The sequence below is a fragment of the Lethenteron reissneri genome, chromosome 48 (genome assembly GCF_015708825.2).
Source record: "Lethenteron reissneri isolate LAM-NWPU_2019-01 chromosome 48, ASM1570882v1, whole genome shotgun sequence".
Taxonomy (NCBI): Eukaryota; Metazoa; Chordata; class Hyperoartia; order Petromyzontiformes; family Petromyzontidae; genus Lethenteron; species Lethenteron reissneri.
The window spans coordinates 464171-477145 of NC_083826.1; the positions used below are offsets into that span (position 1 = coordinate 464171).

Sequence of the window (12975 nt, forward strand, 5' to 3'; positions counted from 1 at the left end):
GTTTCCACGAGGAAGCTTCAGAGCCCCTCCAGAGGATATTTGGTCTACTCTTCCACACACCGATTAGCATCGTTGGCCGTGTATGGTGCGAAAGAAGGTCAATATACATAGACATCCCAGAAGCACAAGCATCCACACTTAACACCACTGCACACGACATGCCAGTAGATCAACGTTTGCACCGGTTAATACACCAATATGGCAGCATCCCAAGCATGCACGTCTCCATATTGCACATGTAGCATGTCTTGAGGTTTTCAGCACCTTTTTCAAACTAGTTTTAAACCCGGTACATGCCAGAACCATGATGCAATACAACGTTGAACATGTCGATTTTCCATTCAAGAACGTATATATTTTAACAAAACGCAAGCCCATTACAGCCCTTCATGTAATTAAATGTCCGGGAGGCCATTCAAAAAATCTTTAGTCGTCATCCGTAGTGAAATTTCCTTCGTATGCAGCTGCAGAAATGTATGTTTTCATGTGCTTATCTGCAGAAAACTGAACAGGATGGAGATGAGGCACCGTGATGAAGGCCATCCATCAAGCATTATCCTTGCTTAACGGAAGAGGCATACATACACTTGGGAAGGGGGAAGTGGGGCACGACAGTCAACGGGAAACAGGCCTCAAAACGTGCATTAGGTACAAAATGGGATGAGTAATAATGCAATCTCCTTTGGCTCATGATACATTCTGCTCTCATCCCCTGCTTATTGGTGTAATAACCGAAAATCCAGACCACTCACCCAAAGCAAACGTGCAGGCAAAGAGACTATCAGGAAGTAGGCTAAGGCCTCCTATTGGTGCAGAGGCCTACATAGGCCACATGGCCGACCAGCTCTGAACAAATTCCTCAACCACATCAATTCCATACACCCAGCCATCAAATGCACCATAGAGGTGGAAAAGGATTGCAAGTTACCATTCTTGGATGCCTTAATCAAAAAGAGACCAGATGGCTCAATGGGACACTGTCTACAGGAAAGCCACCCATACGGATGCCTACCTAAAACCTGACTCCCACCATCATCCATCCCAGAAGAATTCCCTCATCAAAACTCTACACTGCAGAGCTCAATGTATTTCCGACCATCACCAACTAGCCAGGGAACACGTACACCAAGCCCTCAAGATGAATGGATATTCAGACTACACAATCCATAAAGCTATCACCAACCGTTGGGAAAGAACCATCTGAGGACCCAATCAAAACGACCATCTTACCATACAGAGCAGGGGTCACCAAAAAGATTTCCAAAATCATGAGCAAACACAAGATCCAGGTCTGATTTAACATCGTACATAAAATTCGTGATCTGATCCCATCTGTGAAGGATGTGATCCCTGACATGCAATACCCTGGTGTCTACAAAACTAAGCTGTGTCTGTGGCAGTAGTTACATTGGGGAAACTAAGCGACATGTCTCGGACCGTGTTCGTGAACATAAAGGCAGATCTGAAACACGGTAGGACCAATACCTCGGCCGTGGCTGATCATTGTTTTAATGAAGTGGGTTCACACGAAATTGATTTCTCCAAGACGAAGGTACTCACTCTGCAAACCCACTGGCTATCAACAAAGATTCGTTCACGAAGCCATCCAGATATATAAAGACAATTTCAACCGAGAAGATGGGTACAAACCGAGCAATTATTGGAAGGACATTATTAACCAGTTTAAGTCATAACTGTAAGTGATGTTTCCATCTTACCTTCCGATGTTAGCAGTTGTTTTCGACTGATTTTACATTAACAGGTTAAATGTCTCACTAACACAGCCGCCGTTGCTCGTGTCCTCCATGTGGTGGCGGCTCTGCGATCTTACATTGACATGCTAATCTCTCACAATACAATGGCCACCACTGCGCCCTTGTCGTGTAGCTCTCTGATCTTACATTTTACATGCAAATTTATCACTTAATCACTAGCCCCACCAACTTCGTTTATGGCCCTTAGGCTACACCCATTTCAAACCTTTAAAAACAGCCTGCCTTAGCAGCTTTCCCCCTCTCATGATGACGATTTCTTGTGTTGCGATCGAAACGTCGTGATATTTGTATTATTATTTTTTTCACTTTATTATCATATATTTTATTTTATTGTTATTGTTTCTATGGGACTTCACCGAAGACCCAAAGAATATGGCCTCCATAGGTGATTGGTCGGGAGGCAAGGTTCAAAAGGAATTGGAGGAGAGATTTGACCTGAAAAAGGCAGGAAGCAAAGGTTGAGTGTTGAGGCGACGGTTGACAACCCTTAATGGAGAAGATGAGGATTTGCTGTAATGAGTGGGGCGAGCGAAGGGGCTCGAAAGGTATACAAGGGTAAAGCACAGGAGGGAAGAGAGATGTTCGGGGAGTGTATGAGCTTCAAGACTCAAGGAAGAAGCCGGGCCCTACTGTGGTTGCTCTGTCTAATAAAGAAAGCTCCGAATACGTGTCATTACACTAATAAATACCGTGATGCCGATTGTTAATTTGTACTAATATGCGGAGATTTGCACTCACTTTTTAAACGGTTTATAAAAGGGGGACAGGGCCCAGCCTTTATGGGGGGGGGGGGGGGCGAGGGGGCAACCCCCTGAAAACACCACAGGTTCTGGTTAAGACAACGGTGGGTGCCACTCAACGTGTCCTTAAATACTACAGCACAATGAAATAATCCGTCATTAGCCGTGACCAACCCAAGCTACCTCCAACACTCACGATCGTACAATGCAACAATCCATCCGGCACATGAACGTCATTACTCCATCTCTTTTCGGTGGCTGTCTGCTCAGACACTTTCCATTAGTTTCCACTGCATCGGCCATCATTCCCCTCCTAGTGATGTGTCCTGCCCAAGTACACTAAAGTTATTTTTTTTTATAGTTTGAATGTCACGATAACATGTTTAAGGATCGACGAAAGCTCAACAAGATGGGTTTAGATATTTTCCCCCCTCTCGAATAAGTTAGTTACGTTACTTTAAACTTGATTTTAAGCTTTTGTGACCGCAGGAATCTCTGGTTCTTTCGGTAAAGTCACGTAGAAATAAAATAAGTAAAAGTATTCTATTATTTATGTTACTCTAGATAATGATGTTCTTACCCTAGATGTAAAATGGCACGAGATGTAGCAACGCTGTGGGCTCTCATGAAATTGTCTTTTCCGAGACTAAGGTGCTCTTGCAAGCCTCCTGGCTACCATCAAAGGTTTGTACACGAGGCCATCCAAATATACAAACAGACATAATTTCAACCGTGATGATGGGTACAAACTTAGTAATCATTGGAAAGATGTTATTAACCATGCAAAAAATATTTAACTACACATATTTGGAGCATACCTGGCAGCGATTTCAGCCGCACCACCTCTACATAACAATAGGCTCAGTCAACCATTCTACACAAAGACTAATTTCCTGGCAGCGATTTCAGCCACATCATCTTTACATAACAAAAAGGCTGAGTCCCTTTTACATGCACCTTTACATCATCCGCACCTAGTTTACACAACAAAGGCTCATTCCTAACGGCGTGCTTCAGCCGCACCGAACCTCACAAAAATAATATTCAGGGCCTACCTTGGCTCCTCCCACCCTCAACCAGTATACATATAACAATACGGTTTTCTTGAAATTTCTCTCACTTGATACAGCTATCGTGCTGTGACTGTTCCACCTGAAGATGGAAGCTTGTGTTGCCTCCGAAACGTCGTGATTTTTATTTTATTTTTTATTTTACTTTTATAAATTTTTATTTTTTACCTACGTGACTTTACTGAAAAAAACCTAAGAATGAATCCTTGCAGTCACGAAAGCTTCAAATCTAGAATTCATCATTCATAACAGCCATGTGGAAGTCAACGGGTAACTTTCAGGGCAGAACACACTTGGGATTTGCAAGCGCAAATATGCGACTTGGCTCTTGACTCTTGTTTGTGTCTAGATATTTTGAGTAACCATTTGATGAACCTGCCCAATCTTATCCTAATAGTGTTATTTTATTTTAATCTCTACGAGAGTTCGTGTCGCCCCCCCCCCCCCCCCATCAGACAAATGTTTTGACGCAGTAGGTGCGAGTGTTGGGGTAAGGTACCTGTGGTATCGGCACTCCAGGAAGACGCTCGCCCGGTGGACTCTCACGATGTTACTGCGAGTGGCAGGCTCGTAATGCAGGTAGTTTGTGTAAACGATGTCATCATTTTCCACCTGAAACCACCAAAATCAGTCCATGTCAACAACCACCACAAACGATGGGCAGCTTGAGCCCGACAATCCTTTCTTGCAAATTAAATCTGAGGTCTATACAGCACAAAAAGACAAACACATGGCAATTATACCTTCGCAGACAACCACACCACAATGAAACTTTCCTGGATCTTGTCCTGATGATGCCCGATGTGGTTTAAAGGGACTAGTTACATATCGAATTGCTATAATTTGGTTGAGCGAGTTGCTCTACTGGTGAGATGAAACTGTAATGGTGGGTCGCTAACATTTATTAGTAACAATTACATTTTTGTGGCTGTGTCGGCTGGTGGAGTGTGGAAGACAAATAATTTGGCCAGATCATTACGGGGCCCAACAAAAAATGGTTTCATGAATTTGAAGGAAAGTAAATATTTTACCCATTCTCTTGCCACCAATGAGCAAACGCTGTGGCAATATAAAAACTTACAGCCCTTTGTCAATCTACTGTTTGATAAAGATTTCGATGTCTTTAGGTCACATGGGATATTTAACCATACTTCACCATGCTGGTCAGTGTAAGTTGGTAAAGAGTGAACAATTACGATACAGCGCTCCAAAACTTAAAACACAGGGTAAAAATCTGTTGCGGAAAAAAAACATTAAGGAAGCATTTTCTAATTTAGCCTTAGGATTACTTTACAGCAGTAAAAATGTTTGTATTGATCCATGTGATAAGACGACTCATTAATTACATCACGCTCGGCTCTCAGAAATCAAACGCTCGATTAAAGTCACGTACAAAGAAAATACATTAAATAATATAATACGACGTTTCGATTGCAACACAAGCAACCGTTATCAGGTTGAACAAAATTTTAGAGAGACAAAACAGACACGGAGACAGACAAGCAGAGAGAGACACAACGACCCAATGCCTGTGTCGAGGCCTTATATAGAAAGAGGGGAGGGGGGGCAGAGAGAGGTGGGTCTGCTGGAGCAGCGATCGTCAACCACCAGGCTACGCGTTAACTGTGTGCGAGTCACAGCCATCTCTGGAGACATACCTAAGCGGTTGTGCTTTCGCTACGTTGTCCTCACCTGAAGGACGCTTGTGTTGCGCCTAAAACGTGATTTAATCGAGTTCATTTATTTAAATTTTTTACCTACGTGACTTTACCGAAAAAAACAAAGAGTATGAATCCTTGCAGTCACGAAAACTTCAAATCTAGAATGTGTTAGCCTACAGTTGCATAGCATTTCCAAAAAAATGAAAGTTTGTTATTTCAAACGGCCTATTTCTCTTTCTAAAATTTACCAGGCTCTCATAGATCCTTTCGCTCTCTCCCTCCAGCCACTTTGAGGTGGATTTCCACACAACTCTAAAATGTACCAGTCGTGTTGGGTCTTTCATTGACATACTAATTTCTCTGCTCCAGCAGCTGTTCTAGCAGACTCACCTCTCTCTCTCTATTTAAGGCCTCAACAGAGGCATTGGGTCTGTGTCTATGTTGTGTCTCTATCTGTGTTTTGTCTCTCTCAAATTTAGTTCAACCTGATGACGGTTGCTTGTGTTTCAATCGAAACGTCGTATTCTATTATTTAATTTATTTCTATGTGACTTTACCGAAAGAACCAGAGTAAACAGTTAACCTGGAAATGGCGTCTTAGGAGATGTTATATCCACAATGATAGCCATGCTATAACACTTCTTATTCTTTGGGTATTTTGGTAAAAGTCACGTAGATAGGTTCAAAGAAAATAAAAAAAATCTACGGCGTTTCGATCACAACACAAGCGGTCGTCATCAGGAAAAGGGGGTTAAGCCTCTAAAGGAAAACTGTTTATAAAGGTTTAAAGATGGGCGTAGCTCAAGTGTGTCAGCAGCATGGGCAGGGCAGCTAATGTTAATGTAGGGGAAACGACACCAGCAGTGGGTCTCCACCAATCAAAGGGCCACCAGGCAAACATTGCACTCCGCTCCACACACCCACACGGCTTACGGTGGAGGTTGCTGCTAGAGGTGATGGTAGTAGTAGGTAATGATGGTGCTGGGTTTCTACCAAAGGGCTACCAGGTCTAAAAATGGAAACATTACAGTAAGTTACGACTTGAACTGGTTGATAACGTCCTTCCAGCGATTGCCGAGTTTGTACCCATCCTCTCGGTTGAAATTGTGTCTGCATCTATATATATATATATGGATGGCTTCATGAACGACTCTGATAGCCAGTGGGTTTGCAAAGTACCTTCGTTTTAGGAGAAATCAATTTCGTGTGAGCCCACTGCATTAAAAAAATGATCAGCCACGGCCGAGGTATTGATTCTACCGTGTTTCAGATCTACCTTATGTTTACAAACACGGTCCGAGACGTGGTCGCTTAGTTTTCCCAATGTAACTACTGCCACAGGCGCAACAGTTTGTAGACACTTTTGCTGATAAGACAGTGCGAGGGCCACACATTTTAAACCATTTGGGTTTGGGACAACCACGTTAATGATGGAGGGTGTTTTCACATGTGTATTGTTCTGCCTCATGGCAGATAAGGGGCGTTGATTCCACAGGAACTTCCTGATATGGTGGCGTGTTTGGTCACGTGACCAGGAAGTTACGATTTAAGATTCTCTAGGCCATGAGGCAGGGTGTCAGCCATTACAAAGTACAGAATGGAGGCACAAAGCGTCTCAGTGAAGACGGGTACATCCATTCATTGAGACTTTAAGAAGCATTGTCTGCAAGTTCGTTTATGTTCTTATAATACTGGGAATGCTGTTATGTTAGGATTGCCGTTATAATACTGTAAATGCCTTTATGATGCTGTTAAATTGTAATGAATACAAGGCCTAGTTAACAACGAAGCCTGTCACTTGCATTGCGAATGTTACTTGTAGTTGGATAAGTCGAGCCAGACTATTGCCCATGTAACTTTAATGCGATCCTGAGAGCAAGGATGAAGATGTATCTCATCCACAGTTCAGTGTTATATGCAGCACTGTACATTTAGGCTGCAGTACGGTGATTACACAGTGACCTTATTTAACACAGTAGCTTATTCTCTTGTTGTATGGCTCGTCAGTGCTAATGTAAGTGCCTGGTCAATCCAGGACCTATTGTTGAGATTCATGTCATCTCAGACAATATTACGATGCTCTTTGTTCATTCATTGTATCGATATTGCAAGTATTAACAGATGCTGTATTTCGTGCTGTTTGTTCAGTTTTACCTCGTTCTATGCATTAAATACGTTGGAGTCGGATGTTCACCCTGGCTTTGAAGGTTTATTGAATACGAGGTTAACTACTCGGATAGTGGTGCACCATAGCGCACAGCGAGGCCGAGATATGTATTATCGGGGGCCGCACATCGGGGCCAAACTAATGTCCACCAGTGGCATGCAGGCTTTCCATCGAAGAACACTCATATATAAAAGATGGTCTTTTGGCAAACCAACGGGTCTCAATCAGGGGGGAAAAGCTGCCAAACTGCAAATGGTCCCACCATGAAAACTCCAGATAGAGGGGGTCAGGGTGGATGAAAATTACGTTACCGAGGCTTGGGTGCCACACGCGCCGAGGTTGTAGAGGAGGACAAGGGAGCCGCCCTCCCCCTCGCCGGTGGCGTGACACGCCGGCTCGCCCAGGTACAACCCTCCTCGTCGCAGCGCCTGGGCCCCCACGCCCAGCAACTCCAGCTGCACAGTCACCTCCAGCCAGCCCCGGCCACAGCGCAGGCGAGTGGCGCTCACGGCCGTGCCATATGCTGATCACGGGCAACACGGTGGAGGGGAGGGTTGCTAGGTAGGTGGAGAGGGTCGCCTTTGCACAAGACAGCCATACATTTGTTGACGTCTTAGAAATACTCATTTAGAGCACGCGTGCCCCGTCCAGTTTCGCCATTTAATTTGACAAATACTCCATGTTTCAATTAAGATAAATAATTGGTTAATTATAATTAACACATTTACAGCTTGTAAAAAGGTCTTATTTTGTACCGTATATGGATGCAGTTGCATTATAAAAATATAAAATGCGATTTCATATACATTTTAAAACAACCGAAAGCACAAACCACCGCAATTTTAACCATAGGACAACCGGGAACATGGACGAACACAAACTGGCCAGCTACGACCTCCAAAAGGCAACCAAGAGGCAAAAAGATAGTACAGGGGACAAAGTGGAGTCGCAATTCAACGGCTCAGACACGAGACGAATGTGGCAAGGACTCCAGACAATCACAGATTACAAAGGGAAAACCAGCTGCTTTACGGACAGACACTTCACTCCCAGACAAGCTGAACACCTTTTTTTGCTTGCTTCGAGAAAACACCAACCCACCGACATGGGCCCTCGCTGCTCAAGAGTATTGTGGGCTCTCGATCTCTTTGGCCGACACCAGTCAGTCTATCAAGCGCGTTAACTCTCGCAAGGCTGCCGGCCCGAATGGCATCCCTGGGCCGCGTTCTCAGAGCATGCGTAGATCAGCTGGCTGGCGTGTTTACGGACATATTCAAACTCTGCATATCCCAGCCTATTGTCCCCATGTGCTTCAATAGGTCCATCATCGTTTCTGTACCCAAGCGAGTGAAGGTAACTGAACCAAATGACTATTGCCCCGTAGCACTCACTTCAAATCATCATTAAGTGATTTGAGAGACTAGTCACGGAAAAATACCAGCTCCACCTTACCAGACACCCTCGACCCACTACAATTTGCATACCCGCCCGAACAGATCCACGAACAACGCAATCGCCATTGCACTACACTGCCCGATCCCATCTGGACAAGAGGATTACCTAGGTGAGAATGCTGTTTATCGATTATAGCTCCGCTTTCAACACCATAGTACCACTCCAAGCAGTCGCCAAGCTCAGGGCACTGGGTTTGAACTCCTCCCTATGCAACTGGGTCCTGGACTTTGACAGGTAGACTCCACAACGCTGATCCTCATCAACAGCCCCCCCCCCCCCCGTGTGCTCAGCCCCCTCTTGCACTCCCTGTTCACCCACAACTGCGTGGCCACACACGACTCCAACTCAATTATCAAGTTTTCTGACGACACGACAGTAGGCTCGATCACCAACAACGAGGCAGCCTACAAGGAGGAGATTGGAGCCCTAGCGGAAATAACTGCTCCCTCAACGTCAACAAAACCAACGAGCTGGTCGTGGACTACAAGGGACAGAGGGGAGAGCACGCCCCCCCCCCCCCCCCCATCTACATCGACAGAGCTACAGTGGGAAGGGTCAAAAGCTTAAATGTCCTGGGCATGCATATCACCAAGGCCCTGACATGGTCCCAGCACATCGACAGTGCGGTGTAGGCGCAAGTGCCTCTTCAACCTCAGGCGGCTGGATAAATTCGGCATGGCCCCTAAGACCCTGACGAACTTCTGCAGATGCACCATTGAGAGCATTCTGTCAGGTTGCGCCACCGCCTGGTACGGCAACTGCACGGCCCTCGGTCGCAAGGCTCTGCAGACGGTGGTGCGGTTAGCCCACCGTACCACAGGGGGCACGCCGCCTGCCCTCCAGGACCATTCCAACGCTCGGTGTCGTTATAAGGCCGAGAAGATCATTAATGACCTCCGCCACCTCAAACCACGGATTGTACGCTCCGCTACCGTCTGGCAGACGGTAGCGGAGCATTGGATCTAGGATCAGACTCCAAGACAGCTTCTACCACCAGGCCATTAGACTGTTGAACAGCCATCACTAGTTGTCTATCTGCCCTGTACTCGGACCTGCCCCTTAGAGACATTTTTACACCAATACCCGCCACCCGCCACTCGCCACCAAGTGACGGGGAAGTCGCCGCGGCGCCTTTGCGCTCACACAAACACCACGCAGTCTCTCGCACTCGCACAAAAAACGCAGTCAACGAAGGCTCTCCTTTGCATATAACGACGTTGAACACTGGACACTTCCAATTTATATACAGAGTATACACAGTGCATTTATATCGTACTCGACAAAGGTCACTGATATCTATTGTACATATTCATAGTATATATTTATGTTCATTCATCCCATGTATATACGCAGATTGTGATCATTGTTAGTGTTATTTGGGTTATTGGGATTCGTTCGGATACAGTAAAACCTTGGATTGCGAGTAACTTGGTCTGCGAGTGTTTTGCAAGACGAGCAAAAATGTTAAATAAATATTAATTTGATAAACGAGCGAGGTCTTGCAATACGAGTAGTACGTATACACTTTTTTCTGCCGAGCGTCACGTGATCACAACTGACATACGAATGCTTTGGATTACAAAAACACGTTTCCGGAAGGAATTATGCTCGCATCCAAGGTTTCTGTATTTCCATATTTTTGCACTTATTTTTTCAAAATGTTGATTAATTATTTGTTAGCCATTCAATTGCAATGGTTTGGAGCTGAAAACAATAATTTAGCGTCACCCGCTGTAACAGCTTAACTGTGTGTGCGACCAATACTCTTTGATTTGAATTTGAGTAATAACAAGCCAGCGAATGATACTCGCTCAAACACTGCAGCGGCCCTGTCCGCATTGCTCAGGTTGTGAGCATCCCGAGTAAGAGTTTTACTTCCCCCCCCCGATCCCCCTCAAGTCAGTTGCATTTTAGGGGTCCCAAAGAAGACCCTGTTCGATGCGAGACACGGTACATCCAACCACGTTATTCTAAGGACACTAACAATGTACAGACAGCGCCTTTGCCAATCCACTGCTGGATGACTGGATGAAGGCCTCCCCATACCGTACCGTGGAAGCTGACGCACTCAAGTACGCAGGTGAGTGAGTGTTGGTTAAGAATAGGTGAAGGGGGAAGAGGTGTGTCCAGGCCGCGTTCAGATAATACTCGCCAATGATGTTAGCCATGACTGCGAATCAAACTCGGGTACGGTGGGGCTCACAGCACAACGCGTAAACCATTCGACCAACGTTCCATGAACCCATCCATTAAACAGTACATGTATAAATTACAGATTATTGTCTGCAGTCCTGTATATACGGACAGCACAGAATGTGATATATTATCTACAGCACGTCTTTGCTGCATAGCAAGTTGGCCAGCTGGCACCCGACCTGTGGGGGTATGATACACGTACTGTATATATAAAAACATGTTTAGTTAATCAGCCTATTGGCTTTCCAGCCCAATATTACAAAGCAGCATTAGTATAAGAAATCTAACTCTGGACAGGTTTCAAACAAATGTTTCTGCATTCCCACGTGTTATTGGCAAGAGCACTCCGTATTTGTATATTAGATGCATGCAAAGCAAAAACAACGGCTGGTATGGTCCAGATATCGCATAAGTGTGCTCTTGTCACGATCCTCGGAGGTTAGTCCACAGACCAACCCTTACCTGCAGGTAGATCGTACAGCAGCACAATGGCCAGCAGCAACGAGCAACAGGCGAGGGTTGAGTCCATGTCTACAACTTCAAAGAAATCGCTATCGACCAAGCGAGAGGCGAGGACACCCACCGCCAGATATATACCCGGAGCTGAACTGGCAATGTTCAAGCTGTGAGGCCACCACCTGGTTGGGTGAGCTCGTGTCGTGCACTTGTATTCGAAAAACCTCACCTGCACGCCCCCGACAACTAGATCACGCCAATATAGCAACCAATTAAGCACGGAATTACATCCACTTATCAGAGATTACATAAACACATGGTGGCAGACGTTACAGTAATTACCAGAGATGGCTCAATAGCGAAGCCTGCATGTAAGATCATTGTTAGCATGGATATACCTCGAGAATTGTTGATTATTGCTGAGTTATGTGATTATTCAATTGATATTGGATTGTCCATGCCAAATGCTAATTTCCTGTTTACAGCAGTCAGTGGTGGAAATTCCATATTCCTCTGGCTAAGGGGGGGGAGGTGGCATCTGAACTTGAAAATCTTGCTGTACCTCTGAGATCACCTGGCCGGGTTGATTATACTTCGCCATCGTTAATTATATACGTGCACATCGAATCACAGTATGATCATATCACCCGGAATGCGCTCCATCTTTGTAGATCTCGGAAACTAATCAAGCTTGAGTCTGGATGGTGCTTGGATGGGCTACCACGACTCGTATTCACAGGTCCTCTCGGTGGCAGCGCGGTTACATTGTGGGCAGCAGAGTGCAGCGCAGCAATATCCATTGCTCCCCCATCACTGATCATCCAGCAGTGGATTTACAAAAGCGATTTACGTGTAGATTAAGATGGTTTAAATGTGAACACGCGTGTTTATATGCATGTTTCAGTTCCATGTCCTTTACTTAGTTTGTTCAGTTGAGATTAAAATGCCAGCGATATATAAAAGCTGATGCATGTAGAGTGACGTAGTATTTACAATCTCGTTGATGGTACTGAAATGTTAAACCATCGTCGACAATCCTCCAGCCGTGTTGGGGACTGATCAAACGGGACTGCGTCGTCTCGCACGCCCCGTGTTCAACCACCAACACGGTCACCGCATCGCGCGCATTCTGCGGCCGTCTGGAATGCTCTTCCTTCCGGTACTGTATTAGGAAGCCACTTGAGCTACGCACTTTTAAATCTAGATTGAAGACTCATTTCTTTAGAACTAAATTGTGTGTTTAGTTTGTTATCCTTCCCCCGAACCTCTGGTTAGCACGGTTGGCTACGTACGGTGCGAAAGAAGTTCAACATGCGTGCATACCACATTGCAGGTCACAACACTTCTCACTTGCTTCTTCAATGCTCCTCTTTTGGATTCCTCTTCCCATCATTGTCTCTCTGTTGTTGTTGTTGCTGTTGTTGTTGTTTCGCACAAGCTCTTGTATAACCTTCC

At 45.2% G+C, this 12975-nt stretch overlaps 1 protein-coding gene across 1 annotated transcript in view; it reads right to left on the reverse strand.

Annotated features, from left to right (window-relative positions):
* LOC133354677 (zona pellucida sperm-binding protein 3-like) overlaps nucleotides 1-11593 on the reverse strand; it is a 31586-nt gene extending 19993 nt beyond the window's left edge. Inside the window, exons 1-3 of the mRNA XM_061571723.1 lie at nucleotides 11527-11593; nucleotides 7725-7936; nucleotides 4085-4197 (exon numbers count right to left, since the gene is read on the reverse strand). Of these exons, the coding sequence (XP_061427707.1) occupies nucleotides 4085-4197; nucleotides 7725-7936; nucleotides 11527-11593 (392 nt within the window). The remainder of the gene's footprint in view (nucleotides 1-4084; nucleotides 4198-7724; nucleotides 7937-11526) is intronic.
* Nucleotides 11594-12975: the final 1382 nt, after the last annotated feature.